This window comes from Brachionichthys hirsutus, chromosome 6, assembly GCF_040956055.1.
Source record: "Brachionichthys hirsutus isolate HB-005 chromosome 6, CSIRO-AGI_Bhir_v1, whole genome shotgun sequence".
Classification (NCBI taxonomy): domain Eukaryota; kingdom Metazoa; phylum Chordata; class Actinopteri; order Lophiiformes; family Brachionichthyidae; genus Brachionichthys; species Brachionichthys hirsutus.
Genome location: NC_090902.1, coordinates 9,066,496 through 9,092,616, shown reverse-complemented (window position 1 = coordinate 9,092,616; position 26,121 = coordinate 9,066,496). Strand labels below are relative to the sequence as shown.

At 45.1% G+C, this 26,121-nt stretch overlaps 1 protein-coding gene across 1 annotated transcript; it reads right to left on the bottom strand.

Annotated features, from left to right (window-relative positions):
- Positions 1-1,080: 1,080 nt before the first annotated feature.
- On the bottom strand, positions 1,081-26,121 carry atrx (ATRX chromatin remodeler). The gene is made up of 33 exons (XM_068740237.1): positions 26,065-26,121; positions 25,911-25,960; positions 25,674-25,795; positions 25,494-25,574; positions 25,139-25,248; positions 24,951-25,018; positions 22,081-24,074; positions 21,631-21,700; positions 21,278-21,432; positions 21,036-21,197; positions 20,801-20,915; positions 20,620-20,719; positions 20,185-20,361; positions 19,809-19,950; positions 18,964-19,073; positions 18,403-18,549; positions 18,094-18,271; positions 17,674-17,811; positions 17,410-17,585; positions 17,195-17,312; positions 16,117-16,250; positions 15,774-15,868; positions 15,509-15,648; positions 14,404-14,554; positions 13,556-13,656; positions 12,819-12,927; positions 12,527-12,704; positions 12,171-12,362; positions 4,988-5,137; positions 3,463-3,579; positions 2,848-2,943; positions 2,609-2,737; positions 1,081-1,332 (listed from the first exon to the last, which is right to left on the bottom strand). Exons 1-33 carry the CDS (start codon positions 26,119-26,121, stop codon positions 1,195-1,197), a joined length of 6,000 nt encoding a protein of 1,999 aa, XP_068596338.1. The 3' UTR covers positions 1,081-1,194.

The following is a 26,121-nucleotide window of genomic DNA, read 5'->3' as shown; positions in this document are numbered from 1 at the left end:
AGGAGCCACCAATGAGAGCTGGATATATTCCCCATATGAAACAGTTACACCAGTTTAAGCATTTAGAAGCAAAAAAAAAAATGTGCCAAAGTAGAACACAGGTATAGTCTGGGGCCCAGCCTGGTGCAGACTACAGCAACCAGAAGGCATTTCTCACAAAGCAGAAGGCACAGATCAGCCAAAGCCCAGCGTGAAACACACACGTCATACTTTGACAGGCAAATGAAAGCAACGGTTTTTTTGGGGGGGGCCCCTGGACTCGTGGCTGAGCTGATTGTGCCTTGTGAAACCCAGTCACCCTAGCATGGAAACAACGCAACTGAAACATAAAACCATGAGCGAGGACGCACAATGCTACGCTAGACAACGTGTGACAATGGAATTAATTTTTACGAAAAGGTCTCAGGGAACCGGGCAGGCAGTTTTATGAGCAACACAAGCATTCAGTTACCATGTTCAGCAACAACTAACGTAAAACCACTTAAGAGCGTAATAGAAAAGGTTGTCAACAAATCTTTACAGAAAGAATTTTAAAGAAAGTTATTATTATAAGGCCTATTTATTTATGTTTTTGACTTTTCAATTACATCTTCCAAAAAAGAGCAGGGCGACGTCGAGCTGTGAAGAATCTACCAGGGCTACGCTCCCACACCATAGACCCCCCCCCCCCCTTTCACCAATGGTCCCACACTCAGGTCTGGTATTCCAAACAGTATAAAAACAAATGTTAAATGAGACCCTTTTTTAAGGGGAGAACAATGCAATGCTTGGACGCATTGGGGGGGGGGGGGGGGTTGTCTTTAAATACATGAAAAATGAAGATACAGAACTAAAGAGTAAGGCAATATATACAGTCAATTATACATCATCTCACCCCCCCCCCCCCCCACCTACGCAATGAAGTGCGAGTCTATCCCCACTTGAAGACCCCGTGGACAGAGGCCTAGTCTCAGAACTACCTCACACTGATTGGTGCATCAGTTTGCTTTGAGCTTGAGGTCTCGGAGCCTCTTTTTATTTTTTTGTCCCAGACGGCTGGGCCACAAGGGGGGGGGGGGGGCAGGCTGGCGGAGTGGCGGTTGAGAAAGCGTCCTCTGGACTACAGGCCCTTGGAGGGACCCGGATGCTTGCCCATGCCTTGGTGTGAGCTCAGACCATGAAGCTGCTGGTAAAGCCCCAACAGGTCCATCTGGCTCAGCCGCTGCCTCCGATCATGCCGTTCTGGATGGCCAGCTGATTCAGGTAGTTGGCCTGGTTGGCCTGAGTGGCCAAGGCCAGTTGGTGCTCCTGCATCTTCCTGTTGGTGACCAGCTTTTGCACAACCATCATCAGCTGGGTGGAAAAAAAAAAAAAAAACAGAGAGACGCTTCAAATAACAGACAAGAACACAAGTATCTGACATTTTATAAACAACAAGTCATCATGGAAATAAGAAGACTGGTTGGGAATTAAAGGTCATACCCTAATTCTACCCAGTCCCCTATGATGGTAAACAGCAATGTGTTGGTAAGATATGAAGGTATAAGACACCAAATAATAAAAAATGTAGTGGCTGGCGAATTTCATCATCAGGTAAAGACCCTCTGTGGCCGACGAGGGAATTGAAACGGTTGGTTGGTCGGTGGAAAGTTTGGAGAAGATGGTCCGGATAGGTTGAGAGAAATGTTCTATCAGAAAAAAAAAGACTAGATAGATGGACTGATGGCTACCCCCCCCCCCCCATTCTATACATCATGCAATACAAAAAATGGTGGGTGAAGACATCTTCATGGGAGGAGTTATAAATCCATTTGATGGATGTATGCACTGTTTAATTCATTCTGTTGAAGGTATTTGAAACGTTTAGGAACAGGTGTTCAACACTCTGCCTCTGTCACACACACACACACACACACACACATCTTCCTCCTGCCTTCCTTGTAGCTGATCTTCCACTGTCCCGCCCACCTGAGCTACATCTCATGTGTGCTCGCAGCAGAGGCGACTCGACTGGGCAAACGGGGCATTAGTGACCAAAAAGTAATCATTTTGGCTGAGCAGCACATGTGCATCGCGGAAACTCTTGCTTTCCCTTTTGGCGCCAACATTAACTGGTTAGACTGGCCATACAGTCAGAGTGGAAGACACCACTCCAGTGGCGCCTCATTGAGGTTCGCTCCCCCCCCCCAGAGTCACGCAAGCAGTCCTCAGAAAAAGTCGACTGACATCATGCCAGGAGTTTCAATGTCTATATCTGCTGAACATATCACAGGCATGCAAAAAACATTAGGTGGAAGCCAGTCTTTTTCTGGGGTGTGTGTGTGTGTGTGTGTGTGTGTGTGTGTGTGTGTGTGCTCTCTCCTGTCTGTCTATGTGGGCAAAGAGAAATCGGTGAATTATCAATATTGATCATGATGGAAAGTGTGCGTGTGTGTGTGTAGAAAGACGGGGCTGGAAGAAGCCACAACTATCTGTGTCGATACACACATGGAAGAAGCATCAGTTCAGCGACGGCTCCACACTCGGGCTTGTCGAGAATGCATTTGATTTGTCATTCTCTACTGGACCTTCTCGGCCTAACGCGATTGAGCAAGGCCCGAAAAGAGCTGCTGAAAGCCATCGTTCTTACCGACTGCTGCCTGGTGAGGACGTCTCGGTACACGCCTTCCCTCCGCTTGAGCTCCAACTCCACACTGGCCTGTCGACCCAGAGCAATGGACTGGACCTGGCCCTCCGTGAGTGACGGGTTATCCTTCCACTGTGGGAAGAGAAGACGGCTCATTCCGAAACAACCACCTCGACCGGCGTCACACATCTACATCTGAGGACGACTTTGTTTTAGAGCGCTTGTCGAGACGTGGCACTCACCACTCTGGCGATGGTGTCTTCCACCGACTCTCGTGGTAAAGACTTCAACGCGTTTGTTGCTTCAATGACTTTCTGTCGTCCCTGGTTTATGAGGTCCTGAACACATGAATGCCAAGAGGAAACACTCAGCACTTCTCATTTGGACATTTGTATTTTTGATTAATTCACACGTAGGGTGCGCATTTATATTGAAGAATGCTCAATAGTGTGTTTGATCACACGATTGTGTTTTTCACTCTTGTGCTCGTCTTCTCATGACGTGCCATGGTAGAGACAACCAAATCCAACTTTCAATTTTGGAAAAATCTTTTGAGAGGATTGAAAAGGAGACTCAGTCCACTATCTTAATCAAGGATCAATAATATTAATAAGAGCAATGAAAACCCTGCATCACCTTGTGGACCCCTCTGTCCTCTCCCTCCGTCATATGTGCCCCCCCCCCCCCCCCATGTATAAATAGCTGCTGCCCCAGACACGACATTAAAAACGGTTTGGTGGAGGCATGTCAGCTACTAGACTGCTGTCACAATTAGGAGTGGGGTCTGTAGAATGTGAGGCGCCGTGCTGGTGGGGGGAGAGAGGCAGGAGAAGGGGCATGTGGAGCTCATTACATACCTCCAGCTGTTGGTTGGTCATGGAGGCCAAAGCGGCCATGTTCATGGGGAAGTAGTTGGAGGAGCCCATGTCCATCTGAGCGTATGCGGACTGGTAGTTGGTCCTAACAGACAGACCCTGAGACGTGAAAGGAGGACAGAAGGACAGAGACAGGAGGCATCCAGAAGAATGCGATTAGTACACAGCGTTACGGCAGGTGACGAGGTGGACGACACTGAATCACCGTGAACACTTCACTTTCTGCTCAGCCAATAGTCCCTCTCAGCCCAGTACCTCTCTCACATGTGTGTGTGTGTGAGAGAGAGAGTCGGAGGAGAGAGACAAAGAGTGAGATCAAGTAAACAGTCTCATCCCAGCAAAGGCCAGGAGGATAGCGATGTTTGTGTGTAATTGAGCATCTGCTGCAGATGGCTTTCTTGTGCCCTGTAATCTGTCCACCCGGAATGTTGTGTGTGTGTGTGTGTGTGTGTGTGTGCGCTGGGGGGCCAACGGGGGGTCTCTGAGGCTGGTTAAAGACAGGTGTGCAGGCTTTAACAGTACAAAACCTCAAAATAACCACAACACACTTGCATAATTGCGTTAAAACAAAGCGGCAAGGAGTTCAGATCCATCCTCAGACGTTATGCAGACAGAAGGACACAGAATCCAGACTTCACTTGGCTTCCAAAGTTACCGTGTCTGAAATCTAAATTTATTACATGAGCACTCTACGCTCTGTACCAAGTTGAAGTTTTCCCAGTGAGGACGAGGGCCAGTTTGGGTTTGAGGGCCTGATCCTTTTCTCAGTTTTTCCCCATTTCCTCAGCTGAAAATCTGATATTCACGCACACAGCCAACTCTAAAGTTGTGAGGACATTAGGAGAGCTACGGTTACTTTACAGTCGTTTCTCATACAGAGCTTATCATGTACTATGTGAGACTGAACAGCCTGTCCCGGAGGAGCATGGCAGCTTGAGCGTTAATAAGTGTATGATTTCAGAGATACCAATGGATCTGAAAACCTTATACTGGACGCCGGCGCCATTGCTCCCTGCGAACGGGAACCCCCTGTGCTCTTAAAAAGCAGAGGGGCGCTGAGGGAAAAGCTCCTTAAGGCATGCAGAGGAGGGAAATGGAATCATTAGTGTGAATTATAATGCAGGATTAAGGGACGGCTGCATTCATACCCGTGCTTAAGAAGGAGAATCATTCAATGTTTGACATTTCTGCTGAGAAATGACAAAAATGTTATTGATTATCCAAATAATGCTTTACGACTTGCCCGCAATTGACCAACTGATTCAGGGCAGGATAATCGGAAGGTGCAAGACAATAAGAGACGAGTGTCTCCCACGCTAACTGCAGGTCAGTAGCCTGACTGGGGGGGTGAGCGTTGAACCAACTCACACACATCTAGACAAATTAAAACAGACCCTGTCTTAGCGCACCTGAAGTTACCGGGTGTTAGAGATACGGAGAACGACGGAGGACTCGATTCTGGCCTTTGTAGATATGCCAGCGTGCAGCACACACGTCTCACGCCTACCTTCTTCTCTGCTTCATACTCTGTCCAAGCGGCCTTCCTGTCCTCCTCGCTCAGAGCTTCCTCCTCCTTGTGGTCCAGCAGGGAGTCGTGCTCGTGGTAACACATGATCTGGTCCTTGTTGTTCTGCAGCATCTCAGCCAGGAAAGGATCCTACAGCAGAGAAGATGACCAGACATAAAGGGTCACACAGGGGGGGGTTAAAGCCTTCATTGGAGGGTGGAGACAGTCCTGGTGGAGGTCACACAGATCCTTTTATAAATAAAATGAAACGGGGCGATAACAGACTATTCATTTGTATTATAATGATGTGCCGATATGACTTTTCTGGGGTTTGGGTAGTAGGACATCCCGAGTGTCAATCCAATACCAGAGCTTAACTATTATTATTATTATCATACTTTACTTTTATGACCCCCCAGTGGAGAAATTCTTTCAAGCACACATTTCTGTCCTAAGTTAAAGGAACAAAGTGTAACAAATAAATAGAATAGACAATACTGATTCAAACGTGGTCTGACAGAGTATCTGCTCGAGTTTGAATAGCAAGGAGGATCTTAATTCTTGCATTAACTTTATAAATAGGCTGCAGACAAATATATCTGCCGGACCTGAAAGCACAAATACACAAATGTCGTGACACTTGGATGAAAAAGGGGAAACAATCTTGTTGAATTTACCGATAACAGATTGAAAGAACAAGCAAACCTCGAAACAGACAGACAATAAACATTGGGGGGGGGGGGGGGGGGGGGGGGGCGCTGGTTTCCGTGGCTACATTGTTATTGAAAACAATACCTGAGTAAAATTAAGAGAGCTGGAGCAGGCTCTCCTCACAACATGGTTTAAATTACTCTCTCAGCAGCACGTTTGCTTTTCTTTGTCTTTACTTCACTTTATATTAAACTGGAACTTTGCAATCTGGAAACAATGTCATACAGAAGTTGCATCATTAACCTCCAACAGGGGCCAATTCACGGGGGGGGGGGGGGGGGGGCTCTGCTCCACACCCCTGCCTCGTTGTGAACAGCGACGACGAGTGTGCGGTTGCAAATAAAATTAATCATAGTCGTCACCAGCATTATGTCAGAAAAAAAAGGGCAAAAAGCAAGAACCAAACAGTGAAATTAAGCATTGATTGCAGACTTGCATTGAATAAACGCAAAATAAACACCAGACCAGATGCAGTGAAACCGGATACCTAAAAAGGAGGAGAGAAATGGGCTGCAAGAAAACGGCACAACCTATTTTTAGGTCTTCCGACCACGGACAGTGACAAATAAGGTGGTTAAAACAGGTAGGAGCAGACGGGGCCAACGGGTTTCACAAACATCAACCTCCAACACGAGCGCCCTGAACCGGATCGTGCTTCTCATTGACACATGTTTATGATTCCAAGCCATCACACTTAATCAGGGACAAAACCAGGCCACCCCAGAACGAGCAGCTTTTTTTTTTTTTTGAAGCAGTGGCCGAGCCAGTTGTTCAACCGCTGCTCCGCTCTGTAATTAGGACATAAAAGCACAGAAGAGCCTGTTGGTCCAAGTCGCATAAAAGGCAAACATTGTGGTTTTTATTCTCATAAATATTCAGGAACATGGTAAATGAAGGCCTCCAGTGGAATCCAGCACAGGTAGGGGGTGTGGCATCCCACAGCTGTGGAATTCCAGGCCTGGGAATCTGAAGCAGGCAAACAACATCTTAGAAAGATTTCATTTCTCCAAGTCATCTCGTTTGTCTTCACCAGATATGAAACCATCACTGCTAATTGATTGGTCAGCTTCGCGTCCCTGACTGGAGTGGCGGGATGGAAGCTACTCCTCATTTAGACGACTAAGAACTGGGGAATTAACACGGTTTGAAGTTGACAAGTCCGTAGTACTATGTGAAACTTGCAGTTCTTTAAGATATTTATCTTACTAAATTAGTGCCAACAAACAAAGACCAACGGGAGCTGGGAGGTTCCTGCTGGTTTCTTTGCCTAAACAGAAGCTTTCTAATTATGAAATACATTCATATCACCAATCTGAAGAAAGTCCTGAATTGAGATCCTTTTGTATTTTTCTGCAGGAGTTGAATTTTATTACAGTTAATGGTAAAAGTTAAAAGTCATCTGTGTGGAAAAAAAAATCTGCCATCTGTTGAGAGTATCAAAAGTGTGGTCAAGTCTTATTGAAATGCATGAAGAAGAATCCTATTGACTGAGTCAGGGGTCAGCCGTGGGTTTAAGAGACGGCGCCTTAGAAAGACAAAAAGAAAAACTGTTCTGTTAGAAAAACAGAAAGAGGCTCTTCACCAAATTTAAATTCTTCTGTATTCTGAGAAAAGAACACGCAGGCAGGTTGAGTTTTACTAGAGGGCAATATCCGGAGAAGAACTTCATCGTGTTTGTGTCCAAGGTTTCTGCCCGTTAAAGGGAAGTTTTTCCTTGCCTCCGTTGCTTTTGTGGGTCAAGTTGGGTTCTGTGTTTCCCTGCAGGTCTTTCCCTGCTAATCCTGTAAAGTGCCTTGAGATGACTTTATGTTGTGATCTGGCGCTATATAAATAAAACTGAATTGAAAAACTGAATTAAAAAGAAAAAGGTCCCTGACACATGGCAGCTTGTTTCTAATACCGGCAGGTATACGTTTGTAAAAAAGAGACATTTGTGAATGGAATGAAACGATGAGAAAAGATAAATTATGTTAACATTAAACTTCAATGCTTAATAAACTGAACCTCTAACATGTACACGGACATGTACAAACAAAAGGGAAGTTCCCATTCCGACATCCCTCATCCTCTTTGTGGAAACGGAGGCCGCCGTGCGGCGCTCTGGGCATAATCTCAACAGAATAAATCTCAATGAAGGGTCAGATTATCTGATGTCTTCATTCTAAACAGGAAAGGCATCAGCAGAGGAAGAAAACTTACTATACTAATCATACAGGGCACCTAATATTCAGGAAGCCTACTATTATAAGAAACCCTTTCCATTTCTTCACATCACTCGACCAATTTATTTCATTGTTAATCATTTTTGTGAAAACGGCTAACATGTCAGCAGTTCATAAAAAGTGTAAAGTAATTTTTTTTTAGAACTCCAAAGTTTGGAGTTAGAACGTTGAAGACTCGGCAGCCTTGGAACTGGGCCTCACGTAGATTTTACAGCTTGGCAAGAGCCCCAACTCATACTTTACCAATATACCTTATGTTGCATTTAAGTATGAAAGGCCTGATGCTACTAAACACCCACTAGGATGCATGCATGCAGGACTTTGGGCCACATTGGCAGATATTTTCTCAAGCTGAGAACATTATCATCCATATTAAACCTACTTCCTGCACCTAAACAACCAGTTGTGCATCCAAGTTGTTTTGGCATTCTTCCACAGCTCCCGTTCTGTCTTTTTGTCATTGCCACAGTAATAATAATTAGAAAAGCACTCAGAGAGCGCAGACCTCCGCCAAGCAGCTCGTCCACATGGTGATCTGGATCATCAACAAAAGGTTCTAAATTATCCTTGGTGTCTTTATGCACCAACCATGAAAAGTAAAAGAAAATTGATGTGTATTTTTAACTGGATTTGAATCCATAAATGTCGTTTTAAATGTTAAAACGTTAAATTGATTTCCTGACCTCATTCTGGATAAGAGCCAGTTCTGAAAGACTGGTGAAAAGTTTAGTTACTTGTGCTCTTGTTGGAGCAGAAACCAAAGAGAAACAAGGGAGACTCCCCAGGAGTGTTAGCATTCCCTTTATGAATGCTAATGACTAACGAATTCATGACTGCCGGCGAGTATTAGCACTCACAAAGGAAATGCATTCACAACGCTTGCTGAAAATGTCATCAAGATCTGTCAAGGCAGGATCCCAACAGGAAGAATGTGAGGGGTTGACATAGTTATCATACCTAAACAGGCAGTCAAAACTCCACTCCAGTGATAGAGATGCAGCCTGGCCGCCTCCAAACAGGGTCTCTGCCAAAATCCTCTCGACTGTGGCGCCGTGCTTAAAAACAGGAGGACCTTTCCCACCCACAGCTCAACACTTGACACCCTCTTGGTTCTGCACAAGTCGGCTGGTTTACCTGGTCGTCAGTCAGCTGACACAGAAACATGTCTCAAAGTTATGACCCCAGAAAGAGGCCTTGGTGAAAAAGCAACGCGCAACGATCCCAACTCTCCACTTTGTCGTTCCTATCGTTAGTGTTCTCGCCACCACTTACCCAAGTCTGTGAGGGTGGGTAAGCAGAAGAAAAATAATTTGGACAACTCATCATAAAGGAACTGAACGTTACGGGGGGGGGGGGGGGGGGGGGTTCCTTTAATGTCAAACTGAATTCCTACCTCTAATGAGACAAACATGGTGTGGGTTGTTGCTCCAGTCTAGCGCTCTCTATGCTGTGGCCGAAATGCAGCCTCCTACTTCCTCTCAGTGCATCTGAAACATCCTAATGACCGACTGCAGCCATCACCTGCTGAGAGCATTTACAGAGACACGCCTACAGACCCAGCTTGACCAACGTAAAGCACGGCAACACAAAGAATGGTGCGGCGCTGACGCACAAAACAACCCTAAATGCCACGTTCTCTCCTCGTCGTGCATGTAGTCGCATGTTAGAAGACTGAACAAAGACAAAATAGTTGAAGGCTTCTTCAGATGGGTAGGTTAGTGAGTATAGATCTTACGTCTGAGCTTCTTTGTCATTACGGGGGGGGAGTGCTCCAGCTTCTTTTGTCTCCAATTATTTACACTGAGGCCACTTTAACAGAGGGGTGTAAATAATAACCCTTCATCAAGCAGGGTAGACCAGGGGGAGACGAAAAACAACTTTATTGAACTTGCTTTGAACATTCAGTGAAGAGTCGGGGGGCAACAGATGGTCACAATGATGGCAACGAAAGGATGGGGCGGGATAAAAGTGGCTGGGAAGAGGGAGGACTTCAGTCTGGACTAAGTGGGGAAAGTATAAAGGGATACAGCGTGGCACAGAAACGGCCTCAGCAGGATCCAGGCCGGTAGAGGACACCGAGCGGAATCAGGTGGAGGTCGGTGTCAGTGCCTCATTTTACACGGCCTGTTCCAAGATGGCCTAGTGGGTAATATGGAAACACAAGGGAGATGTAACAAGCTGTGATTTCCTGATGTGTGTCTGTAGTAGTGGGTAGTGGGGGGGGAGAGGAAAATCAACAGCTCCGCAACAAAGTCTCAACAAAGGCCGTATTTTGTTCACACTGAACAATGCAAGGGCAGGACAGAAGTCACAGAGCATCGCTGTCCTGCCATTGTTTTTATTTTATAATCTTTGTCAGGGCCACAGCGACTGTGGTTTGCTCAAAGAACTTTTTAAATGCTTTGAAATGTATCTTCATCTCCTGATTTCATACGGTCATGACAATCAAATGCATATTCCATTCAGGACTGATTATTGCGATAAGAGGACCTTTGCTCTAGTGTGCTAAAATATTGACTTGTGTCAATAGAACATGAAACATAAGGTAAACTGTCTGCAGCAGTTTTTTCTGTGCGGAGGAAACACCGTAACCGCACGGCAAGAATTAAGCCAGAATTGAGTCGACTAGACACCCCCCCCCCGACGGGCCAAGCCGAAAGAGGAAGATGACAACTGCTGCATGGGGACAGCTGGTCCCCTTTGATGCAGGCAAAATGAGAGGACACCAGAGAATTCACAGCTGTGTTTTCAGTTGTGTAAAGCGGCTCTAAACCCTTCGTTGGTTCACCATTCTGTCCGTCTTGTGTTCTAAAAAGCTGGTTGAAGCTGTAAGGAATTTGCACTTGTTGCCCTAATTCTCTCTCCCTCTCTCCCTCTTTAATAGATGCTGACACTGATACTTCCCTTTGCCTCCAACTCAGCTTTTCAAGCACCAACATCAATCTCAAGTCAGGTTTAAAGGCCCAGGGCCCGCAGCCAGCCTGGCGAGTGGAGGAGAATGTGTAGAAAACGTCCTCAAATCATTCCCTATCTACCCAGAAGACTGTTGGCTGAAAGAGACGAAGGGTGTCTGACTCATCTTCACATCATTCCAGATGGCAAATTCCTTCCATAATACTCCAAGTCCTGCTTGCCACATCACAGTGAACCCCCCCCCCCCGGCCAAAACAGGTCAGTTTGTAAAAGAACTTTCCGGTCTGTCCAACGCAGCGTCACATAAATGTCACTGGATTAATTAAACATTGCACGACTCTCGCACCGCCGCAGCTCAACGGACACCTCTTCCTCTTCAAATCCACAGATGTGCTCTGCTGTACTGGAACTGGACTGGTTTAGAGGAACGTGGAAGGTGAGAGGATTCTCACAGCGCACCTACCTGTTAATGCCCATGAAGGGAATAGCGATGCAGATCTTGTAAATGGAAAACAGATTTTTGATTAACAAGCACCGAGGGGGCTTCTTGACTTTCCAGTTAAAAGGTAAGAGGGTGGGGATGTGTGGCCTTTTAGTTATTCTGTTTACTAAAATAAAGAGGTAAAACAACTCAAGGTGATCTGAATAAACCCAGAGACCGTAAAAAAAGAAAATGAGTGGGGAGAAGGAGTGGAGTAATTCAAAGAACAGAGAAGGAACGGCTGATGAGAAAAAAAGAGAACTGCTGGTTTATAGCTGGGCGGCAGCAGTGTTGCAATGAGAAGACTATTTAGTAAATAGCAGTAAACAGACAAATCTGTGCAGCTGCGCTGGGTTGGATGGCCCATCTATGTGTTCTTATTAAACCCCGGGGGGGGGGCTCGAATAGTGACACAGCACCTCTATTAAAGAGAGAAAAGGCAATTGCGAGACTATGAAAGGAAAGAAGAAGAAGTAGAACGATCCCAGGAAAAGCTAGGCAGGATGCAAGCGGGAATAACGTTTAAATAACAGTTTATCACAAAACTGTTAAACTTCAAAAGCAAGCAGACACTACTCATGCAAGACTGGAAAAAACACGCTTTAAGTGGCATTCTGTGCCATGTTTGCCGAGCGAAAGAACGTTTATCCGACTACTGTTAATGTGTTTCAGGCGGTCTTCCTGAGTTCTTCTGGGGATCAGTCAAAGGTCAACTATGTTCTCTCATTGGAGTCGTTTGTCCAAATCCAATACCAATAGTATGCATCGCATACAAAAAATGTGCTCGGTCCAAAATGGAAGCATGGCGCAACACTTTAAGTACAAGCATGGCATGCATACAGACACGCATTTCTACCTTGGGAAGCATGGGTGTCGCTCTCTTGCTCTTCTTCCCTGAGGGATCGTCCAGCATGTCCGGCTCAAAGGTGTAGAGCTCAGACAACTCGTTCGTGGTAAAGTGCCTCTCAATCTGCTGCTGGTCCACCACTCGGAATGACAGAGACTGTTTGGTTACCTGCCGGTCGTAAATCTTCTCCTCCATTGTGCCCTGAAGAAGAGAGAGAGTTCAGTTTCATACGGCAATAAACCGTTAACGGATTACTGATACCGTAATAGAGCGGCTGAATGCTGATATTACCGTCCGACCTCCGAGGGGTCGTGACCAACAACCATCTCACCACACAAATACAAAAACGGCTTTCATCATCGTACCTGGGCCAGAAACCTGTACACGTAGACTGTCTTGTATTGGCCAAAGCGGTAGACCCGGAATATACTCTGGACGTCATAGGAGGGGTTCCAGGAGGCGTCGAAAATGATGACCCTGTTGGAGGCCACCAGGTTGATGCCAAGAGAGCCAGCTCGCGTTGAAATGAGGAACAGCCGACCTCTGGGAATTGGTACGCGTGCGTGGGAGAGAGAGGAGCTCATGAAAATGAAATCTGGAGTAGTTTACATTTTTAGGCATCGGCAGTGAAAAGGCGACGCCTAAACTAAATATTACCTGACGTTACTGGTGTCGTTGAACTCTTCGGCCCACTTTTTCCGTGTGGTGGCATTGGTGGAGCCATCCAGGCGATAGTAGTCAATGTTCCTGAACCACTTGCCTTCACCTTGGCAGATATTTGACAGTTAAGCAGCAATCTGTTATGACTCTTTGGCGTCCACAAAACATTCAAAATCACCGCGGAACAAGGCCTTTTCCGTGTCACAAAAGACGTAGTTTGGGTGTTACACAGCAGATAGATGGTTGTGTTGGTTAGAGGCCAGTCATGTTTAGCCTTCAAGATGGCAACCCCCCCCTCCCCCCTGCCGCCCAACCTCCCACTACCACTAGCCTTCACAACCTACAATCCAGTATGTTTCCAATTACGCCGCTGTGATCTTTTCATTACAAATTACAAACCCTTGAGCAAACATTTTTTTGTGGAATAAAAAGTCAAGGTCTAATCATTTTCAAAATGAAAGTAAAAACAGCTGCTGAATTTTAATTCGGAACATGACCTTACACCAGCGGTGCCGTGCACATGTGTGTCTGCGTGCATTTAAGGGTAATAAGCACATCAGTGTGTGTGCAAGAATCCCGTGTTGCGTGTGGGAAGTCTTGAAAATACTTCATTGGATGGAGTTGTTATTGTACCCTTTAAAGAAGTCCCGCTTTATGTTGTTGACCGTGCACAAAGCAAAGCTAACAAACTTGACTGGATTTGGTGAAAAGCTTGATGAATAAATAAAACACACCTTTGTATGGAGAAACTTTGTCTTCATCTTTGGCTCTGGAAGAAAGCTCCAAGAAATCCTCGATCAGGTCCAGAGAGATGAGAGACTGACTGAAGACCAACCTGAGGACAGCAGAGAAACCAGAGTCACTTTAGCACAGCCAGTCTCACTGAAGCCCCCTTTATTCTGCCCAGCTGTTCAGTGTAAATCTGATGAAAGCACAATGGGTGGTTCTGTATTGTAGTTTAGGACAGCACGGTGGCACAGTGGTGAGAACCGTCGCCTCACAGCAAGAAGGTCGCAGGTTCAAACCCAACTTTTCTGTGTGGAGTTTGCATGTTCTCCCCGTGTCTGCGTAAATTCTCTCCGGGTTTTCCGGCTTCCTCCCACGACCAAAAACATGCAACTTAGGTCCGGGTCGTTATTGAAAAAGGGAATTAATTCTCAATTGACTTACCTGGTTAAACAAAGGTTAAATAAAAAAAAAAAAAATTGTCACCCCAATAACAATGATGGCAGTAACAACTCCGAATCAGGTGTCTGTGTAAACACGGAGCAAAGTCTCAGGGTTCCTCACCCTCTAGCAGAGAATGAGATCAAACGGCATCTAAACGGAAGGTAAGTTACTGTTTTCCATCTTATTTCATTGCATGCGTCTCGCTAGACACAAATTCTTTACAGTTATAGTTCACGGGTTTTTGCTTGCTGACACTGCCTGGCGTGGGAGCCGCAGAGCCGCCATTGTTTTTGGTTTGATGACGGCACTGTCGTACAGTCTCTCTGTAAAAGGGGCCTGTGATTAACGCAGACAACTCTCAGTAACACTGAAGACCCAAAGCTTTATTTGCACAACCGGGAAAGACACTTACACCTTATCTTCTACTTCCTCCGCCATGCGCAGGATCTCAAAGAGAAGCACCATCTTCCCAGAATGCTCCAGGATCTCAGCATCAGGTTCGGTAACAAACTCTTTGTGCCAGTCGGCAGTGGGACTTCCTGGAGTGGAGCTGGCAGGAGGAGCTGTTGACGGCCAAAGTAAAAGATTACCGCTTCATGCTGTTTGTAGTCTCTGCAGCAACGGCACCGTTTCAGCGGGCCCCGCGTTTACATCTGCACTGCATTCAAGATATTAGTGGTCAACAACAAGTCTACAATTGACAGCCCTATTAAGCACCACACGACAGCAACAGCAATTTATGGATGCCATTTTTCTGTAAATAGCACAAATATCTGTTTCATCGGCTTGACTGATTTGTGTAGCTACGTTCCCGTGCTGAATGCAGGCATCGTGAATGGATACGAAAGAGGCATACTTGTCCACAAGGAAGGACGGGATGCGCGTCACTCCCTGTGAAATCAATCAATATTAAATGGACCCTGAAAAGCTCCCGTCTGTAAAGTGCGTTTCGGGAATCTGGGCTGCACTTCATATTCTAAATAGTTTAAATTGCCTTCCAGACGTTTTAAACTAAAACTATTTGAGGCTGAGGTATATCCTACAATTTCCTTGTGTGCCATCGGCCTGTTAGGTTAACGCTGCTTGTTTTCGTGTTACCAACAGATGTCAGAGATGGTTTTTCTGCAAAGAAATGCACCGTAAATATTTTTATAAAGGAAATGCTTGTAGGATATGCAGCACTTTCAGCGAGGTTGTCAAGTTTGTCCACCGTGTTTTCCCCAAATGTAACGCTTCTCATGAGCATTTCTCATCAGTTACTCTTACAGTGTTCCATCATCATTTGTGCTAACACTCATTGTAGACTGAAGACTTCACAATCGTCTAGCGCTAGTCTAGGACAAAACCTCTCCAGCTGAGCACAAATCTGCCCAGCCACGTGGGTTCTGGTCAGGTAAAGACATAAAAAGTGCTCTTCTCTGTGAGCACCTGTGAGCAGAGGCACAACAGTCTACGCGTCCCCCTACATGTCCCCCCCCCATACTTGTAGTTGCGGCTACTCTTCTCAACCAACTTACGTTCCTCTACAGGCGCTTGTCTGGTTCGACCCTCTCCGTTCCTGCCACGAGAGCTGGTGTTCCACTCCTTGATGACCTCCACGTCATCGCTGTCCGAATCATCAGATCCCTTCTTTTTTCCCTTCCCTTGCTTCTTTTTCCTATTGGAAGGGAGGAACGGTGGAGGAGAGCGTGCCAGCGAGAGAAACAGATGCACGCGAGAGGGGCAAGTTAATTTGAGGTCAACCTCTAGCAAGGAGACATAATGTGGAAATTGTATTTGTACTTTTTCGTCCTCTCGTCGTCAGAGGTCATACTCATGGAGGACTCTTCGGTTTCTGAAGCGATAAACTCATCCATGCTATCTTCGTCAAAGAAACCCTGGGAGGGAAACACACCCACTTTAGTTCCGACTACAACATAACGCTGGATTGCGAGTTGCAGACGCATAACGGGAAAGGTTTTGTTTTTTTACTGTGGCGATATGCATTTTGTTCTCCCCTTGTGCTTGACCTGTCAGCGCGCCATTTCCTTTGTTATTCCACCATGGGTACAAATTGTACTAATGCATTCCCAGTTTTTGAGCTTGGTGTTTGGTGTAGCTGCATCTCGCCGTCCTCCACCCCTACCCTGTTTTCTTTACTGATGTAGTCCAGCTGAAGGCACCAGGGATGCGTCCAAATTCTGCTGAGCATCTGGAAATCCTGGAAGAGTTTGGTCCCCGTGCGGCCCCGGCCCCCCTCCAAAGCACTACTCCCCACACCTGCAGACACGGGGAAAGGTTGGAGGAAGATGGATGTGTGTTTGCATTATGTAGCTGACCACATGACCTCAAGCTCTTCATAAATAGACTAGTGTGAAAAGGGTGGTGAAACAAAACATTGATGTTCACCTCTTACCACCTGACTTTGGGCAGACTATAGAGAAGTCATTCCTTTCGAATCACACTTGTCTGATTTGATTTGTTCAACCCCTGGAGCTGAGAACTGAAGCTCGTTGCAGCTGCTCAATGTTGGCGTGTGTTGACCCAGCGAGGTGAAAAGTTAAGGCAACCAACACGCGTGGCCGTTCTTGGGCCTGAAGACACCAGCGTGAAGATGCAGAGCCAACCACAACATCAGCGCTGTGCCCTGTGGACAACCTGGCCTAATGAGCCACAGAGCATACCTCCACCCCCCCCCACCCCACCTCTATACATACCGGCTCAAGTTTTCTCTGTTTTCACTTTTAGTGTAAAACCTCTTGCCCCTCCTCAGTCTAAATTTCTTTCCCTTCCCTTTTTACCCCCCCCAAGCTCTTCATTAGGGAGACGTGGGAAAATGGGCTTAAACTCTGCCTGCAGCATTCTGCCAGCTGCCACTCTCTCTGTCTCTCTCTCACACACACACACACACACACACACACACAGAGTAAAGTTCACTAAATGACTTAACATTGTAGCACAAAAATCGAGACCAGGGAGGCCTTCCGCTCGTCTAAAAACCTTGTCTGAATAAATAACAACGAGGTTAGATAGTAAAGAGGGAGGGAAGGATTTGTACAGGCTGGCCAGACACAGAGACAGAGATGGGAAGCCACTAGGGGGCTCTACTTCTAACCTAAACACCCAAAACGTTTTGAGCAGTTTGAATAAAGCGAGCAGCAACTAAACACCTTGTTCTGTCGTGACACATAAAAGCACAGGTTGAGTTAGAGCGTAGTTCTCACTTGTGAAATGCTCCAGGTAGTATCTGTAGAGTTTACACTGGATCGGCGTCACTCTGACCGACAACACGTACTCGTGCTTCGGAGGCAGGAACTTTGTGAGGGCAGTGTAATCTTTCCTCTGTGGGAAAAGGAAAGGGACCGTTTTGTTTAGTCGGGACAATAAAAGGAGATGAAAGGGAACCTGAATAGTTTCAGAAAATGTTTTTTTTTTTTACCTGGACACAGCCAGCCAGCATCTCATAAAGTATGTGAGCCCTCTTCTTCATGATCCGGACATCATGCAACGTGGAGTCGGCACACTGACCGTTCTGGATGGGGTTAATGAAGCGGTTCCTGAACTCCTTAATTGACCCCAGCAAGTTCTCCTTGATGAAGTTCACCATGCAGTGGTCTGGTAAGAAGAAGCAATAATCACAAGTTTCAGACGCCAGCACACTCAAGTTTTGTCCAACACTGTCTCCATAATCAAGCAGGCTGACATTCAACAAGGCTGTTTTGCAGAGGCGTTCCAGTCAGTACGACCCTCCTCCTCGTCCTGATGGAATTCATCGCTTTGGACACTGCAGATGCTTCGTTCTTCAGGATGTGTCCTTCATCGCAGATTACTATGTCTGGCCCTGGCGACGGCAAAGGAGAAAAGCTCATTACAGGCTGAACTATGGCCCTGGAGAGAAAGCTTCTTCCTTCAATCAATCCCTTTAAATAGTCAGAAATGTTCCCATATGTTCACAGGAGGGTAAAGAGATCGGGAAAATAGCATTCATAAATGAACCTGAATGAATCAGATGAAGGCCAAAGATAGGAATGCATCATTTTAATATCAAATGTGAACGTTGACCACATCAGAATAGAAATCAGTCACATTTAATGTTGCCCTCATTTCAAACGCAGCACTGTACCTGGATCCACCAGCGTCTTCTTAAAAGTCTCTTTGAGCTTCTTGCTCTTAATGTTTCTGCCCTGCGTCAGGTTTCGGTACATCTCGTAGCCAATGATCATAACACCCCCATCCTCTTGCCATCGCTGCAGGGCGTACGATCGCTCCTGTGGCCTCTTTACGGTGGCCAGCTCAGTCACCTGGCAGGCACAAGACAAAAGTAGATACAACTTACAAAAAAAAAAAAAAAACGTTCAGCATTGCTATTAATGCAAACAAACAGAAAACAACAGAACCACTGTCAAACGGAAATCATTTCAAGTATTCCTACCTCTAAACTCTCCTCATCCTTCATTCCGTGTTGCCACTTCTCAAACTCAGTCAGCCAATTCAGGACAGTGTTCAGGGGACAAACCACCAGAGCGGTGGTGAATTCAAGCTTCTCGCAGAGCAGCAAAGTGTGGAGAAATGTCACCACCTACAGGGCAAGAAAGGAACAACACTTAGGCAAGGTGAGCAGGGGACAGTCAAGGGCTATGCATCATCACCATGAAAATCTATTATAAAATATTTTTGCTCTTTGCTGTGATGCTTTCACATCGAGGTTGTTTTTGTGTTTCATCAGGTGCAGAGATGACTGCCTTCAGCCCAAAATCTAACTCGATAGCACTTTTATAGAATAATTTTGTATTGAAAAACTCCAATGTCTCATTCCAAAAAGTGTGGCCCAGCCACTCAAGATAATGTGTATAACAAAGAGGCCAAAACATGCATCTACTCGTTCAGATTACCCATCTAATCACATCTGAGAGAACATAGTGGCAGATTTAGATTTGTCCACTGCAGCTTTTACTTTACTTGTTAAATTCCTCTCTGGCCGTCTCCTCCTTACCTGTAGAGTTTTCCCCAGCCCCATACAGTGGGCGAGAATACAGCCAGATCCAGCAGACTTCTCAATCTTCTTTACAGACTCACAGCAGCAGTCCCAAATGAACTGCACCCCTGCAGCAAAGCAATGGCAACAGAAGCTCAGAGGGGTCGGGAGCCACGAACTGCTCATTTTAACCTCGCACACCGCTGTTAGCGCTATCGTGAAGGTAAAACTCATAATAAAACACATTTAATATCACTGTAATACTGTATATCACGTATTATCATTTTGTGTGTGTGTGTTTGTATCTATATAGCCAAAATAAAATTTATTCCATTGTTATTAACGTTGATTTGGGTGTTATTAGACGGCTGGAACGGATGAAATTGTTTTCAGTTATTTGATATGAGCCATGTCCAGGAACAAATTATACTCGCATGTCAAGGTATTACTGTACTAAAAACATTTTTCTTGAAACCATGTTAGAGGACTGGATTTATGACATGAAAGAACTCAATAAATTATTGATGATGCAAATTTATGAATTCAATTTCTACTTTTTTTTGCAAGCTGCAGCTTTTATGACGAGTTCATTTGTCAGTCACTCGTAAACTTCACATTAGTGGTGTATAGAAGCAACCATCACATTTAGGAGGTGGATCCTGTTGGCCCATATTTTTCTTGAATAACTAGATTACTAGAAGAACTAGAAAATGAATAATGATAATTAAAACCCACCTCCAGAATTTGGATTTTGGTTACCTTAATGAGGGTCAAATGATCAGGTTATTGGATTTACATGCAACGGGATATTGGGGAAAGGTTTGCATTCTCTAGCAGAGTCTAGCTGAATGGACTGTTCTTACCATCGACCTGGTGAGGTTTGAGCTTTGTGACAAGGTTCCTGTGCACCTGCACAATCGGCTCCTTGGTCTCTTCATCCTCATCCAGCACTAGCTTGGTGGTGATGGGACAGGCCACCTGGGACGTTTCATCAACCACCAACTCCTGGAGGATTGCAAGAAGAGAGCGGTAGATGAAAACTCCCCTTTCATGTCATGGAAAGTGAAAGTGGGGAGATGCTGGAAAGCACTTTCTTCTGCTTAGGTGCGGTTTCTTTGTGTTTTCCGAATGCGGATCTCATTCAATATTTTACTTTCCATGCGAGATTTCCTCTCCCGACACCGACCAATCACGCTGATGAGACTGCAGCAGCTCGGGAGTCAGTGTCTTTCTCCATACCTCTCGTAGTTTCTTTCGGAGTTCTTCTCTCTCAGCAATACGCTGCCTCCTGTCCTCCTCCTCTTTCAGAGCGTCTCTCGTCTCCGTCCGCAGCTTGTCATGCTTCAGGATTTTACGGATCTTTTTACGGCCCTTCGGATCGTCGTCATCTTCTCCTTCACCGCCCTCCGCTCCACTCTGTGATGAAATGAACATTAAGTTTAGCCCTCTGATCTTCCGCCCTGAGGGAAAGAAATTCACTTCCAATGATTAATTGTACCTGCAATAATTTTCACAAGACGCTCGAGGGGTAAGATCAAATAACATTTTGTGTCATGCATGACTTGACTAGGAAACGGTGGATGGGGTCCATCTCCTCCAACCTGGAAAATCCTGATGTAAAAAACTTTTGGAAAGTCCAGGACTAGTACGAGACCACAGCCAAGTTTTAAATACCTTCTCATTGCTGGAAGAGGATTCCTGAACTTTGATCCTGCGGCGCTTCTTCTTCTGCTTATAACTTCTCTGTTTCTCCTCATCCTTTTTCTTCGCAGCTCTACAGAGAAATCATAGATCAAAATAAGCGGCTGGAGTGATGCATTTCCGCCACCGATATGTTGGACTTCTTTCTTCTCACCTGGTTTTCCGACGTTTCCCGTCATTCTCAGATTCACTGAGCTCCTCGCTCATTCCAGACTCTGCGCTGGAACCCGATTTCTCAAAGTCTGAGTCCTCAGGGTCATCGCTGTCCACTGACGGGCAGAAAAGAAAGAGGAAGTCGAAAGTCGGCCTCGTCAGACGTCAATGGGTATTAGCACCAATATTATTGACTTGTGACTCGACACAGAGAGGAAATGAGAAGCCCAGTCAACCTTTCTGCCGTGACTTCTTGCCTTCCGTGGTCTTCTTTTTAGCGGCAGCCTTCTCCTCTCCGGATTCGCCCTCACTCAGCGAGAGTTTGTGACGAAGCAACTTGTGGCGTTTGCCACGCTTCTTCACTTCGACATCAGAACCCGAGTCTACTGAATCCTCCTCTTCAAAAGGGAGGAGAAAATAGTTTCAGGTGACAAACAATATTTGACAGAACATAGGATTTGTTTAGCAAATGCGTTACCTTGATCCTCTTCCTCTTCTTCCTCCTCATCTTCTGTTTGAATTTTCTCAGAGGATTTTGCATCCTTATCTGCTCCTTCATTATCGTCAGAGGAGCTCTCTGCTCCAGAAGAGTAGTTTGACTTTATTTGGGCGAGTAGCATTTTCTTTGCAATTCTTTGGTTAAGAAAAAAGAAAAGCATAAAGATACATAAATAAACGTATTCACAAAGACCGATTTTCCTTAATGCAAATATAATTGGACATACAGCATTTGGTTTTTTGGGGTATTTCAACTCTGACTAACATTAGTGTGTTGTTACTATGGGATGCACACCTTTACATATTCGCAGTCTTGACTTTGACCTCACGTACCTGTTTTCTGGATCGTCGTCGTCATCTTCATAAACCTGAGAAGCTGCCTCTTTATTATCCACTTCTTCTCCTAAACAAATGGAACAACATTACAAGCCGCAAAGGAAACATTTGACATCTCTCTGAAGGTGCTTTACATCAGCTTTGGTAAGGTAAGAAATACAACAACATAATAATTGAACTTTGAAGCCGCTGATGACCACATTTTGCACAGGGCAATGCTAACTTTATGCTAAGCTAGTGAGCTGCTGGACACAGCTCCAAATTTATGATACAGAAATGTAATTTCATTTTGGCGAGCGGAAGATCTATGGCGTTCCCAAAATGCTGAACCATTTGCTTACAGCTCGTGGACGATCAGGTCAGGACGGCTAAAGTGAGTTGCCAGTGACGGATGCTGAGCTGGGCTCCAACAAAAACACACATTCTATCTATCCCAGATCAAATTACCTGACGATTGATGGAAAGGTCCACAACTTTCCTCCACGTTACCCTCCACAATAGGTTTGAGCTTTTGTGCGTCGCTGTCGTCGCTGGAGTCACCTTCAGCCTGCAGCTCTTCCTCCTCCTCCTCCTCCTCACTGGAGGACGAATGCATCTTACTGGCTGTTTTGGAGGTTATTCTCTTACGCTTCTTTTCATAAGACCTTTTTCGGTCGGCCGCCCTCTTCTCAGGTGAATTTGTGTCTTCTTTTGATTCATCTTGCTTCTTTCCACGGCGAGATCTCCTCTTTGCCGGGCCTGCTTTACTCTTTGACTTCTTCTCCTGCCCAGAGTCGGAGTTAGAGGCGTTTGAACCGTTCTGCTTATTTTTCTTAGCTGGCTTTTTACTTTTGTTCTCGTCCGAGTCAGAGCTTTGAGACTTCCTTTTGCGTTTGGATTTTTTGTCTGTATCCTGCATGGATGTGTTGTTCAATTTGGATAAACATTTTTTAGCGCTCGTGCTTCCTTGTTCTTCATCTGTGCTTTGGACCGCTGCAGCTTTCTCTAGCAGTGCTTTAGGAACTTCATCAGAGTCAGAATCCGCAGTCTTTTTCTCTGGAGCGCTAGTCTTCTTGCCATCCTTCTTTTTTGCGTTGCCAGATTTCTTGGAGGATCTGGCCTTATCTTTGCTATCCCCATCGGACTCTAATTCAGAGGACTCTTCCTTGGCCTTACTTTCGGCCTGCTTCCTCAAAGGAGTGGTCTTCACCCGACTAGATCGACGGCTGGGCGGTGGAGTCTTTGCCCCATCTGCATTTTTAGCAGCAGCATCTTTTGCCCCGTCGCATTCTTCTTCTTTGGGCTTTTTAGGAGTATCTTCATCTTTCTCTCTGTTTTTGGACCTGGAGGACCTTGAACCACAAGTTGTTACAACTGGGACAGGAGTCAGCTTCACGATGAGGTTCTTCACCTTTGGCTTGGGAAGTTGAGTGTCTGTCGAGTTCCCATTTTCCTTTATATTTTCAGCCTCTTTTTCGGTGTCTGTGACCGAATCGGTAGCGGCCTCTAAGAGCATGGTGGAATCGGCAAGACTCTCCACCATCTGAAACAACTCTTCGGGAACCGAAGGAGGCACTGACATTATGTCTTGATCGAGGGACATTTCACCAGCTGACAAAAGGCCATCATCACACACTTCCGAATGATCGTTCTTTTTGGTCGCATCAGTTTCTGTTTGGCTGTCTTTGATTTCAGTATCATCGGACAGTTGATCACTGTTCACTTCCGGTTCATTATCCTTGGATGGCTCCTCATCTGCATTCACCTCATCTGCCACGTCATCCTCATCAAACGCATCTACCTCTTCCACGCGGTCTTTTTCTACAGGGACTACAAGATCAGCGGGTTTTTTTACAACCTGTTGCCCTTCGTCGCCATTCTGCACCTCCATGCTTTTGAACTCGGGCACCAAAGCCGCTTCCAAAGCACTGTGGGCTTTTTTCAAATCATCGAGCACGGCTTTGAAAGCTTTCAGATGCCGATACTTAATCGACTTATCTCCCTGCTCCTCCGCAGTCTGCTGGATAAACTGGATAAACGTATTGTTTAGGCCCGTCGTAGTTTCAACAAGCTTTTTTGCTTTCTTTATAAATTCTTTGGGTACCTGCAGTTTTTTGAAGGAAAATGTCATGGTCCCTGAGCCTTCATTGTGTTCTTTCCCATTGACAACTGCTTTGTGCTCTTTCGTTGCTTTGTTCTTGTGCCTCTTATTCTCACGTTCCTCCGTTTTTTCCATTTTGTGTTGCTTGAGTTGCACAAGTTCTTGTTTTTCCACGATGCTGTGGCATTTGGAGGCCAGATCCTGGAGCGGCTCTGGTCTGCAGACATAGCAGTGCCACTTTGAGTTCTCGTCAGTAATATCCGACAGCTCCTTCCTGCCTAGGTTGCGTAGGATGCATTTCTTGCAAAAGGCGTTGTTGCAGTAGTCGCAGCAGATGAGTTTGCCACCTTCAGCGCACCACCTAGGAAAGAGGGAAGAATAAATTTAATGGAGTTCTATTGTGAAAATGCAATTCTTCAGCTGCCAAAAATAAATGTATCAAAGATTTAAGAAATAAAAGAGGTATGTTGTGAAAAACTCTTGGATAAAAGTGAATTCAAAACTACAAAAAAATATATATAACACCCAGGCGAGGACCTTGGTAGAGGCTTTCAGGTGTAAAAGCACCCTTAGTGCCTCACTGCCTCTGTTCATGCAAAACAAAAGCAAACCGGGACCAGTGGGCTTCATTTTTTTCAGCAATACTTTCATGACAGGCTTCGCCCTTCCTCTACTCGGTACCCAGTCCTAAATCAGGAAGAGGATTGGCAGTTTTTGTGCATGGCCGAAGTAATTTCTTACTGTTCACTTTTGTCGTTGTTGAAAAGCTTTACAGTTTATAACACGCTATACTGCCAACTTTATCATTAACAGCAAAAGCGTTCCTCTGTCATATACGTACTATGCTTCTCAGCACACACACACACACACACACACAGCCCAACTCAAAAGCTGCTGGCACACTACGCTTAGCAAAACTCTATGTACCGTACAGTAACGTTTTGCAATCAGCAATATCATGACAGAAAACCAAGGATAACTTTTAAGAGGTTTGCTTAGATGCTGTGGTGGTACATTTATTTTCTAGCACTCATCTAATTTTATAATAATAAAATAAAATACTGCTCAGCTCATAAACACTGCACTCATCATAAAAACCAAAAACAATGCTGTCAAACAAATACCACCAAGCTTACAGCAACATTATGTCTCGTTTATAGGAACCACATTATATACCATTAGAAATGAATCGCATTACTTCCGTTATGTTTTGTTGGCCTTGGGTAAAATATTATACCTGCACTGCTCATCCATCCCATCAGAGTCTCTGTTGATGTCATCACTTGTGTAATACTTGTAGCATGACTAGAGGAAGAGAAGACAAATGTGATCACAAATGCCTCCAGAATGGGAAAACTGGAAATTGGTTTTGCAAAAGATTAATTTGCGTGAATCTAAGTGAAATGCGTTTTTGAACATGTTTACCTTGCAAATTAGCACTTTGAGCGCAGGATGCTTGTACACAGAGTTGCGCTGAAACTGGTTTACTTGCTTTCCACAGGCAGTGCAACTCACTTTATTCTGCAGAGTATCATCTGTGATAAAGAGAAAAGTTACTTTAAATTAAACACAATGACGGTGGTAGGATAAAACTTAGAGTCAAGAAAACAGGATACAACAAATACCAAACTTATAAAATCCTTTTAATTGTTTTTATTCAAAGATTTATTTAAGGATATGTGGTTCATTTACATTTAAAATTTCAATATATACTTCATTGTCAACATTTATGCACCTTGCATATACGGCATGTAGCTTCGAAATAATGAAATCACATCACCTGTGTGTTTCTGTTTAAAGTCCACTCGAAGCTTCATGGCACCTTTGTTTTCATTTCCAGATGGCCTCATTACCAAAGTGCCTTATTGGGGACAACGAATAAAAAATAAAAGAAAAACATTATAAACTCAGCCATCAGCAACACACAGATCAATACAAACAGTATCTCCATCGGTCATACCCTTAGATACGCTGCCTGTGTTATTGTCTGAAGGATTGTCAGAGGCGGCTCCTTCATTCTCACTCTCTGCAGAGGTATCAGACTCATTTGGTCGTATGTGCTTAAGTACAGGACCACACTTCCTGAAAGGATATCACATATAGCTTTGATTACTTGATCTGAATTAAGAGAACACTCTTGAGACCATGCAACTGGAAATAAAACAATAAAAACTAGAATCTAAAAACTCATCTTCACCTCTTATTCCGAGACGCGGTGGGCTTCAAGATTTCCATTGAGCTACCAGGCTTGTGAGAATACGGGATTGATTAAAGAAAGCTTGACAATGAAGAAACAAAACCAATATTGGTGAAACATGGACATTACGTGGCACTGAGGGCTGCACACTTACCTCCTCTGCAATGTCTGCCATTTGGTCACCGTTTGATTCAGAAAGCGGCAGACTCAT

Coding starts and splice junctions, on each gene's coding strand:
- atrx (XM_068740237.1), bottom strand. CDS start 26,121: ATGAGTCTGCCGCTTTCTGAATCAAACGGTGACCAAATGGCAGACATT. Junction 25,575..25,673: donor CACAGGCAGCGTATCTAAGG/GTATGACCGATG, acceptor GTCCCCAATAAG/GCACTTTGGTAATGAGGCCA. Junction 15,649..15,773: donor GACGACGAGAGGACGAAAAA/GTACAAATACAA, acceptor CCCTTCCAATAG/GAAAAAGAAGCAAGGGAAGG.